We start from the raw sequence: 11,604 nt of genomic DNA on the forward strand, positions 1-11,604 counted from the left end.
TTGTAGAATTGATGTTTTTATGAGTTTTTGTATTCAAATGTTTTTGTATTCATGCATCTCATCACCCTGTTAATATAGAAACACAATCTAAGCTCAGGATAAAAAACCCTTAAGCTCTAAAATCTCCCAGCATGGTCCAATAGAGGGTCCAGTGTTACCTGCCGAGGTGTGAAAAAAGTCATCTGTCCCTAAACCCAGCCAAGTGCTTTTGGTGCCTTAACATAACCAAGCTACAATTTAAAATGGAAAGTTAAACTCATTGTGTTTAATCACATATAAATAAGAATACATGATCAAAGATATGATAAAAACATGTTAGTGTCCCTGCAAAGATGTCCTGGCTACACCTTTGCCACCTGCTGCTTTTTGCATGGACACCAAAAGCATTTTGGTTCTATGGCCAATATGCCCCCAACCCTCAACCTCCTGCACCCCCAGCTCCTTTTGACTGACATCCCCAGACTTTGCATCAAAACCCAACTCACAACAAGCCCCCCCCCCACCCCATCCCCCCTCCACCCCCCACCCCCAAGTCAAGACTAGCTCTGCTCATCAAGTCAGAGACCGTTGGGCGTTACTTCCACATACAAGCCAGCTAAGAAAGGAAATGCAGATGAAGGCTTCTGCAGCCATTCAGAAACCCCAGGTCGCTGTTGCTGCTGCTGCCAGTGAACGCGCCTCAGACAAATCTCTGGCTTTTGGTTAATGGATCTCCCTCTGCTCTCCACATTTCATTCTGCTTCTGTTTGATTTTTCTTACCATGCACCGATGTTCAGGTAAACTGCCCTCAGACATAAACGTGTTTGTAAGATTTCAGTGATGCTATCAGGGTACTCTTTGGGCTCTGAATTTGCAGATAATTTTGGCTGTTGCTTTTCTACTGGTTTACCCTAATTTGTACAACACAGGAACGCTTGGTTTGTACTGATACATAATACTTAGATATGGATTGAAATGAATAATCTCTGGAAGCATTTTCTTGTGAATGAAAAGTCAAATTAACAACAGTTATTATTCAGAATTACACTCCTTATTTGAGACTGGCTTATTTTTCAACGTGTGTCTTGCAAAAGGACAATCTATAACTGAATGATTTGCTGGATATTGCACTCTATAGATGGTTTCTAGTTTTAGCTGAAATAATGACCTTTTTATTCTCATATCATTCGTCTGTCTCTTGTCAGTCTCTTCTGCTCTTGTTTCAAATTGAATTTCAAGTAGTGTTGGTGTGCAAATTGCAAATGATCCTGAATTAAACATTATAATGAAAATGTGAGGGAAACCATGTAGATGCAGCTATGCAGCGGTCCTGAAGATCAAAGAATAAAGACGGTCAACTAATCTGGTTCAGATTTTCCCACATTAAGGAGTTTTGGGTGCAAGCCTGGCAGATATGTCGCTGTTAGTGTTGTCAGGCACCATATAGGGTGAGGCTTTTGGAAGTGACTGCATGTCTCGGTTCCTGCCCAAACTGCAGCTGAGGGAATTTGAAATTGTGCTCATGGTGAACACACTGTGTTGCATTCTGTCACACGTGGTCACAACTGAAATACGGAAACTGAGTGTAAATGATTTCTTTATGTGTGTGTGTGTCTGTAAATAAAATTATATGTGTGCGATGAATAGTTTCTTGGGTGTGTTCATGATTTCCATCAGTTTAAAGCCATAAGGGCTACTGCACCAATGATGTGATTGGAGATGAGAGTTTTTGAAACTGTTCTGTCACATGGGCCAATTTTGTATCCCAAAAATGCCTAGGTTAATAATCATGGATAGTTTCTTTCCAACTACATTGACGTGCTCCATATGGGTTATGTCAAATATGGAACTGTTTTTTATTTTAAAATAAAAGTCTCAAATAAATTTACAAATATTAAATCTCTCCATGATGAAGATACCCCTCTGCCCTCTTAATTTTTATCCGGACCCTAGCCCATGGCCTTAAATGTCATTCTACTGAGGGCTGCTGTGTGAAAAGCTTGCAATCATCGGGTCAACAAACTCAAAATTAAAATAATACACTTTTAGGAGGTTTAGAAGGGTTTTTTTTTTAAAGATGCCCTTTGGAAATGTATGGAAAACACCTGGAGATACATTTTAAAGGAACAGAAAAGTAACTTCTTCAGATTAGCTTTCTTTTTTAATGCTCTTTGTAATAAAAGTGGACCACAACTATCAGCTAAAATCGAAATTGTGATAAAGAGCTTTTGGCGATGATTGTATCTGACATGCTGTGGCTGAACTTCACAGCCTGAACAGGACCTGTGCAGTAAGTGGAGCAGATTACGGTAAAATGCAAACATTTTACGAAATGAACACCTGGGTTTTGAGTAGAGGTGCAGACGTGTTGAGCGCGTAACTTTGTGTGCAGACCGCAGGTGTCCTCCCTGTTGCGCTCTCATTATCTCATCCTAATCAGTATCAACACATTTCATTTTTTTAAAGTTACTTTTTTCTTTTTTTTTCTTCTTTTGTCTTTTTGATGAATTTCGTGTTGTGAAATAAAAATATCTTAAAAGTCAAGTCTGCATTGTTGTCGTTTATTTACAATGACACCATTATAATATAAATTATTTACACGTTGTATATAAAAGAGAACCTCGGATGAGAGGGGAAAACACTAATATTTCATCTTTAAAAATATCGATTTCAAAAAGTCCCATTTGCCATATAGAAAACAGCCGCTCTCTTAACACCGTAATACTTTAAGGCAGAAACGTTTCCAGGTGCCTAACTCAATCCCAGAAAACATGACTGAGGCTTTAACATAAAATAAAGAAGTCCAAACATTCACTGCATCGTAACAATACGATTTGGTTCGGAGCCGGCAAACGTGTTCAAACAGAAAAATGATTGCAGGAAAAATAAGTTATGTAAACACCTGCGCGCGGGTGGATGTTTATTGCATTTAAAATAAGAGTACAAAGTATCTTCGTTAACAACAACAGGAAGTGTGTTCTTGAACATTCTCGGGTTGCCTGGAGGCCTCAGGATGATGCGGTTTGATATGAATGGAAATTTTAGCTATGGTCTACTGGCTTTTTAAGGCGATAGTTTATTTTTCGAAATGTCGTTGGCTTTCGGGAGAAAGTTAAAATAATAATAATAATAATAATAATAATAATAATAATAATAATAATAATAATAGCTAAAATCAGAAAATTCAAAGCCGGTTGTGTTAAGTTGTGTGCGCATCTACTGGCAGATATCTGAGAGCAATTTTGCTGCTAAACACTGGTCACCAGATTTAAAGCACACCTTTAACTCCAGACATACCGTGAGGTCTCACATTCCGCATCCGGGCGCAGTGCGGCACCTGAAGGCCGCACAGGGCTGCTTCCACCACAACAAGCAGACCCGCAGGTCAACATTCAATACAGTCCAGCGGCATGACACAGCAAGAACAAAGAGGAAGCAAGAGGCGCTGCAGAAATGAGCCCCGTGGTCAGAAAGTACAGTAAGACAGGGAGAACACAGCGGACCGTTTGTCCACGCCACAGTTCCCGGAATGCAACAGAAAGAAATCTTTGGATATTAGCTCAGAGTTTTCAGACAGGGCTGCAGTGCGCGTGATGCTTGATCGCGTGATCACCTGCTCTCGAGCCCGTCGTGGTTTCGGCTGCAGCTGGAGCCATTTTCCTCCTCTGCAGGCCCACAATATCTAAGTTCTATCCACTCTGCTTTTTCTGTGCGGGCAGTTAGGCCACACTGCAGCGCGATCACTGTCACACATGGTTTGTTAGTTTTTATTTATTTTTAATTCCACGATTCGAAATCTCTTGTGGGCACGATGTAGCAGGCACGCAGGTAGGATGTGTCACATGACGCTGACACCTACTAAACCAGGAACATGGCTCCTCAGCTGTTGTCCGAACACCTTTGACCCTGTTTGTTCCGGGTTTCCATCGAGTGGAATCCCCGGCCTGCAGTCAGGTCACAGTAACAGAGGTCTGCCAGGAACCAGCGACTTTAAACTAATTCAAGCTGCGGAGTACACTTAACTGTTTTAAAAGTAGTTCTTAAAGTCGTTTATTTATTTTTATTCTACCTAAAGATATGTTATCCCATACTTCGATGAGACTGGAATTTATTATATGTCTTCTCGGTCAATTTTAACAGAGCAGCATTAGTATTAAATGTTCGCCATGTCCGCAGATATTTCCGTTGGACCCTGAATGCCACATTGGTCGCGGTTTCAGGCTGCAGCGAGTGAAAACGGTGGAGATTCCGGCTGTGACATGAATGCGGCTCCATCTTGACTTGAGCTGGGCCTCGTCATATCTACAGCCCTGAGTACACAGTATACAGCCATAATATCTCTGTCACAAACAGAGAGGTGTGTGTGTGTGTGTGTGTGTGTGTGTGTGTGTGTGTGTGTGTGTGTGTGTGTGTGTGTGTGTGTGTGTGTGTGTGTAATTGAAATATGAACGCTGGTGATTTTATTGCATGTTCAGAGTCAACTGTCATCCTCTAGTCGCTGTCCGACTTGGCGTCCTTGGCTGTCGAGTGGTTGTACAGTCCCTGCGCCATGAGATGCAGCGCCAGAGAGTTTTTATTCCCGGATGCCTTCTTGATTTTGGCACGCTTGTTCTGGAACCAGATTTTGATCTGAGACTCGTTGAGACCGAGGTCCCGGGCCAGGCTCTGCCTCCGTTGTTCGGTCAGGTAGCGGTTGTTCTGGAACTCTGTTTTTAACCGCTGGAGCTGCTCCGCGGTGAAGGCCGTCCGGGGCCGTTTGTCTTCTTTACTCGGGGTCGGCGCTTTCTTTGGTTTGCGAGATCTGGGCCCTGAAGTGCAGCGGGAGTGAAACAAATGACAGCCAGTGGTTAGAGTCAGTACCGTGGACTTTTCACACGTCACATTTTTACACCTCAGCTGTATTTACAAAAATGAAACGGGCTCAGTTATGAGTGGAAAACGTCTCTGTTCACATTTGCGCCAAATTAGGCAAATTTATCCTCGCGGCCAGGACTCACGTGACCTCCTGACAAAGCTGTTTAGATTCGGACTGAAGAAGAAAGTCAGCGACTTGGGGCTAATCTAGTTGATTAGTTTTTAGCAAGTCTAATCTTATTTTAAAGGACATATTGGTCACAACCTTTAATTCCATCCAACTGGATGCAATGGACCACACTGGGCATTAAGCACAGCTTAATGCTGAGGAGGAGAGGGTGCAGATGGGGGTGGGGTTTGGAGATGAGGAGGGATGGGGGCGTTGGGCGCCTCTTTCCCTCTCTGTAGCATAGGAACTCTATTTTTTAAAAGTACTTTTCTTTTGTCTCTGCACTGACATTGAGGTGTTTCTGCCGTGGTGGGATCAGGTGGACCATCCATGAGAAATGATTGAACTCAGTGTAAAAGACAGTAGGCGTACCTGCTCAGTACAGAACGCCCCATCAGTACAGGTGCACATGAAGCAGCTGCGCTGAAGGCCTGCATGCACTCTGACCTGGTCACGCGCATCGGGACGCTGTAACGTGCGCCGGGGCTCAGGTAACCGGACCGGTGCGCGGACGGAATCATGCGAGGGAGGCTGCGGGCTCTCCGGCCAGGAGCCTTTCATGAACTCGATGAACGCTTTTTTCTTTCGATTCATCGATTTAAATAAATAAATAAATAAACAAATAAATATTTTTGTTAGGAATAAAAAAAATAAATAAAAAAAACTCTTCCAAACGCGTCTTCGATACATGACTACGGTCTCTTCCTGTGCTCGGCTGCTGTGCTGTAGCATCGTTTTAGCAGCTGACATGGTGACAAAGGAAAAGTCCAAGTTTCCACGCATCCGCTGGCTGAATGAGCCGAGCCCGTTGCAAACTTCCACTTTAGCCCTAAAAACTCCCAGAGAGAGGGACAGGCTGGAAACAGGCTTCACCGCGATGCACCATAACGTGAGGGAAATGCTCCATTTGCAAACATTTACTACGCAGATGTGGGGTTTCTTCTTCTTCTTATCATCATCATTATTATTATTATTATTATTTTTTTTTACAAGTGAGATGAAATAAAATAAAATTAACTTTGGAACTGTGTTCTTAAGCATTTTTAGATTGAACCGACGGACTTTGGATACACAGCCTTCACTTTTTAGACTACCCCATTGTCAAAAATATGCTAATAGAATATTAACAAAGAGGACTGGGGAACAATGGCGTTAACTTGGTTTTACTTCACTTCAATATCATTTAACTTTACTTTCGACTCATGTTTAATTTCGTCGTTTTTTCAGAGCACTTTCCAGCCGCTTCGTGGATTTTGTTTTTATTTTAAAGCTACATTCAGATTGAATTCTGTACAGAATAGAAACGAGTTTCCAATATGCGTCTAAATTCATGTGAAATCTGCGCTCAGACTGCTCCTGTCATTTCAGGTTTAAAGTATGAAATTATTACTCAAACATCAGTTGTGTTGATTTAATGATGAGTTGTTACAAGTGATGAGTATATTATATGAAGGTGGGGGTAGAGGCCATTACTTCGGCACTGCTCAGAAAATGATGCAATAGCAGCTTTTTGGCTCCTTCCTGAAATTCAGCCTTTAAAGTGACTCTGAATTGCAAAGAGGAGCTGCCTTTTCCTTCTTTTGCTTTTCATGAATTAGACCTGGATGAGGAATGTTTTTACTAACCTGATGACGGACGGTCCGAGTAGCGAGTACAATACACCCAAGCTGGCCACAGCATCGATTTGGCCGCTGTGGCAGTGCTGGCCTGAGGGCTGCGGCAGCAGTCATTAGCCGCCACATCGCCGGGCCTCCTGGCGTCAATGTCCGGATGCTGGTCTTCATGCTCTCCTGGGTTCTCCTCTTCTTTGCCTCCTGCTCCACCCTGCCGAGGGTTAGCACTTTTGGGAGGCTTTCTCCCTGTCAGCTCCTCTCTTTGTATGAGCACTCCAAGAGCGTCTCCCTGCCGATCCGGAGCCCCATCCTTCCTCTTCAGGCCGAAGTCCGGCCTCAAAATGTTGTCGATGTAAAAGTTAGTGATCCTGTGAGACTGTTGGTTGCCAGGTGGCTGCAAGAGGGGCAGGATGGCCCGGTTGGACTGCTCCCCGGAGTCCCGTGGGCGCTCTGGGTCTCGGCGAGCATTTCCTTCCATTCTGATGAAGCCTGAGCAGCTTCAGCACCTGCTCCCTTCCGCAGCGTAGTGTCTCCAATATCACTTTATTATCAGCTAATATCTATATTTGTCGCTGCAGTGAGAAGAGCGAGTTGGAGCGTGGCGCAGTAGTTTGTATTGTTTTCTGTGCAAACGCGCCTGTGGGGAATTTGACAAAGGAAAAAAAAACATGCTTCAGTTTGTGCTCCTCACTCCTCGACCTGCAGCTCACCTGCGTCACTTTGAATCTCATAAAACTCCATTTCGTTTGTTTGCTTTGTTAAATCACTCTTTTGATTTTCTTGCTCCCTGCACACAATTACTGACGCTCCAGCAGCTCCAAGTGCGCTCATCAAGACGCCGCTCAAATACTTTCACTACTGATTTTTGGTTTTCATTTCTGATTGGCTGCGAGACACTGCGATGACGTCGTACTACGGGTCGTTCAGACACGTGCCTCCGACCAATAGAGGCAGAGAGTTGGTGTCATGTGAGGTTCCGGAATTCCCGGGAGGCGCAAATTAATCCAATCCACTCAGTCACTTTACGGTGCATTCAGGTTCCAGCGGAAAATTCCACTTCTCTGAATGTTTGAAGGTTCCGTTTGACCTCTGGAGTCACACTAGCAGAAACAATACTCAGAAATTGGTGATGACATTATTTCAGTTCCACACAACTCCTTATTATCTCATTACAACTACAAGACAAACAGATAACGTGGACAGACACGAAGAACGAAAGCTTTGATCTTCCAGGCGCTACCAATTCACATCCAACATCCCAATGGAAAACACGCAGCTCAGCAGCTCCATTTCCACGAAGGATTGAGAGGCTAGGCTTCCACTGACTGGGTTAGTTTCCTGCTCACACATAGTGATGAGCAGGGCTGGCTGTTTGCTCTCATAAGGTTATGAGCACACCTCTTTGGCTGTCATCTTGGAAAAAATAATTCATTTGCAATATCCTACAGAATCCTAACCGGCTGAAGGCCGCCTGCTCACTGCCATGACCTGTAATGGAAATGCCGCGCAAAGTTTTGGTGACTCGCGGGCTCATTCCAGCTCCTCTCACAGAGCCTGAATGCAGCACAAGTTTAGCATCAACACACAAACAGCTTAACACCGATTACCGGGACCAAAGCGTGGGTCGGGGTTGGGTAGGCCTGTGGGGCTGTGGCGGTGTTGGAGGTCGGAGAGACAGTCCGCATTCTGACTGCCTGAATGATATTATTATTATTATTATTATTATTATTTATTAACTAATGATAAAATGGGCCTTTACAGCAAGCTTTAATACCTCAAGTGTGTGTGTGTGTGTGTGTGTGTGTGTGTGTGTGTGTGTGTGTGTGTGTGTGTGTGTGTGTGTGTGTTTATAATAGTTTCTTGTTCATGGTGCGTACTTTACCCCCGCATAAAATTGTTTAAAGGGGCCTGAGGGCCGATCTTCCTCCCGTCTGGGTGAAGATACAGTAAACAGAATATAGGGATGTATTTTCATTGTTGGGATGTTTTTCACTGAACTGGAACCAAAAAGGTTGTTTGGGGTTTGTTTGTTTTTTCAAATCTTTGGAAAAATATTCCCAAGCGTTTTTTTGTTTTTTTTACTGTTCCCATCCATTAGTCTTTTCTGTTTTGCCATCCTGCGTAAATATGCGCGCAAAGTCGTGCAGGGACGCATGTCTCTGTGCCCTGTGGGGCTCATTTTGTTGAAATTTTCAACAATGTAGTGGAATATAGCCTGTAAAATTTACACTGATATAAATACATCAATGCATATTGTCACTAACTTTAATATCCACGTGCTATTCAGCAGAAGAGCTCCCAGTTTCATAAACATGACCAAACACACGGAGTTCTGATGTAAAGCCAGCACTACAGCTGCGATCATTCATCAATAATCTCTGACAGTCCGATGAGTCTGTGTTTTCACTGATATAAATGTAAGCATATTACAAAGCAACTGCTACAGGAATTTTCTAGTGTGCGAAAGTTGGTTCAGAATGAAAGACAAATTGTAGCTGAATAAAATAAAGGAGCAAATAAGGTGGAAGTGAGAAAGTGATCCAATGAGGAAAAGTTTCAATAGAAGAAGAAAATCATGAAAGCGAGAAATGTGAGCGCGGACACACGCACACGCGCTGTAGTCACGCGCAGCTCGAATATTTAGCAGGACTGACACAACAAAAAGTGCACCGTGGGAGTTTTACAACACGTGAGGAATTATTTTTTAATTATGTACTGGTTTCTTCAAAGGTCTTGTGAAGCAGTGGTCTTGAGTAGTCAAGTAATAATTTTCTGCCTTCGGTTGAAATAAAAACAAACTCAGTGCGGGATGTGACGCAGCAGTCAGTGAATTCAGAGTTAGCTGGGCGGAGAGGAGAGCATGCTGGGCTTTTAGCTTTGGTCACACGAGGTTAGTCTTACACACAGACACACACACCTGCAGGTCGCTGTGTTTCTGTTCTTTAACTTTGTGTTTTCATGTTTGAAACACGTTAACAGGCTGAGTTACAGTGTAGCAGGGCTTTGGCTGTGCCTTTGATGTCATTTCTGCTCCCTTTAAAAATGCACCAACCCGTTTTCTGTAGATAGTTATGAGTTATCATATTTTCGTTGCCGCCTGGAACAAATTCGGCGTCTTGTTAACATAAACAGATGTTTTTGAATACAGAAATGAATCAGTTAAAGACGTCACCCTGATGACCTCACACATAAACATGCAAAGAGGTAAAAATCATATGCGTTTCACAATCTTACACTGATCAGTTGTTTTTGCTTTGAGTTCATAATAGGTGGTGTTATTTGAACTGGAATATTTGGAATATCTCTCTGTTTTGTATATGTACAAAATATTGGATAACAATCCTGCAAACTCCAAGTCATGATGTACTATTTGGAATTTTCCCTGGAGTGATATTAGATCACAGGTGGAAATTGAATGCTTGTAAAATATGCCGTGGCCATGTGTTAGAGCAGAAAGTTTGTGGTGTTATTTTTTTCCCCTTCATTCTTTATCTGCCGTTGGTGAGTACAAGGACTCCTTGATACATATCCCAGCCCCAGATTTTTTAAATAAAAGATACAAGCTAATGCCAGGCAACAGCTAAAGGACTTTGATAAGTGTATGGGAATCAGAGCTCTGATATCAAAAATAAAAAAACAGCTAAACTGGTCCATCTCAGTGATGAGCAGCAACATTTCTACAATAATTATCTGTCCCAGCTTTTGGATTTCTTAAGGTTGAGCAGCAGGCTTTATGAAACTGCATTTGTGCCCAGATGAGCCAGAAGACAAAGCAGAGGTCAGCCAGGACCATCAGCTTCTTGTCTGCCTTTTCAAAAGCCTCCTGGAGGGGGGAAGGAGCGAGGGGAGCTCTAAGGTTAGAGGACACTTCCGATTCCTCCCTAGCCGCTTTTTTTTTAAGTAGGTGGTGGAGGGTGGTGGTGGTGAGCTACAATAATCACTCACACTTTGACTCTAACTTATCGCTAGTAGGGAATGAAAAAGCTGGCTGAACTGTGACCTCCATCATCACGAGGCAGAAAAGCTCAAAGCTTTTGTTTCAGTCTAGCACATACAGGGCATTATGATGTCACTGATATCTGTCACAGATCACACAGAATTGTGGATTTTTTGATTTTTGGACAAAAACCATTTTTAAACAAATATGAAATAAACCATTAAAGCATCAAGTCATCGTCAGAAGCTCTCTGGCCATTCTTCCTCCTTACTGAACGCTGAAGATGAGACTTACAAAGGCAAAGCTGAGACGTGAATATTAACATTAGTAAATGCATCACAACTAAAAAAAGAAAGGACAACATATCAACAAATTCAGCAACTGCTCCAACTGATGTGAAGCTAAATTGGCCACACTGGGCTTTGAAAAGCACTCCTCACTGTGAAAACTTCAATCTTTCCAGGATGCTGCTGAGATTTAAGCACAGTCCATGTTGTGAGATTTACTTTTGTTAGCCCCACAGAGCAGACAAACCGTTCATGTGTCAGATGACAGGTCACAGAGCTGTTAAATGTAGCAAACTGCACTTAGAGTGGGAAGTTGTAGAATTCTGATGATCTTTGGCAAAAAAAGAAAATACAATTCACAAGTGTTTCTTTGTCACTGCAGATCTGAACTACATGCCCAAACTACTGCTTATGGCCTCAGTACAGTGTATATGTAGCTCAAAGGTAGCATAAATAATTCTGGATTTATGTATTTTTAGAACACAGAAATAAAATCATTCAAAAGTCAAATCTGTTTTTTAAATGCATTTACCCAACGAGGTCTGCTTTCAATAAAAGCCTGCATCTTCCTCTGATGGCTCAGTCAGTTTGTATTTATCTGCGTCCTGGATGCAGACAACCATACTTACACAGTTTTAGTTGAAATTCAAGCCCCTGTTTCCCTGTAAACCACACTTTTTATTGTGGAATAAAATACTAACACAATTTAAAAGGCACTTAGGCGAGGCAAGAATGCGTTTGATACAAATGACTCAGCAGTCATC

General features: G+C 42.7%; 1 protein-coding gene across 1 annotated transcript; it reads right to left on the reverse strand.

The window, feature by feature from the left end:
- Positions 1–2,519: 2,519 nt before the first annotated feature.
- LOC146554262 (homeobox protein engrailed-2b-like) lies at positions 2,520–7,423 on the reverse strand. Its single transcript, XM_085255245.1, has 2 exons — positions 6,629–7,423; positions 2,520–4,788 (listed from the first exon to the last, which is right to left on the reverse strand). The coding sequence occupies exons 1-2, from the start codon at positions 7,092–7,094 to the stop codon at positions 4,472–4,474; spliced, it is 783 nt and encodes a 260-aa protein (XP_085111371.1). The 5' UTR covers positions 7,095–7,423; the 3' UTR covers positions 2,520–4,471.
- Between the last annotated feature and the right edge of the window lie 4,181 nt (positions 7,424–11,604).

Source organism: Mchenga conophoros, linkage group LG18 (genome assembly GCF_057382185.1).
Source record: "Mchenga conophoros isolate Kocher_MC1m ecotype Shallow Benthic linkage group LG18, M_conophoros_male_GT1.1, whole genome shotgun sequence".
In the NCBI taxonomy this organism is placed as follows: Eukaryota; Metazoa; Chordata; class Actinopteri; order Cichliformes; family Cichlidae; genus Mchenga; species Mchenga conophoros.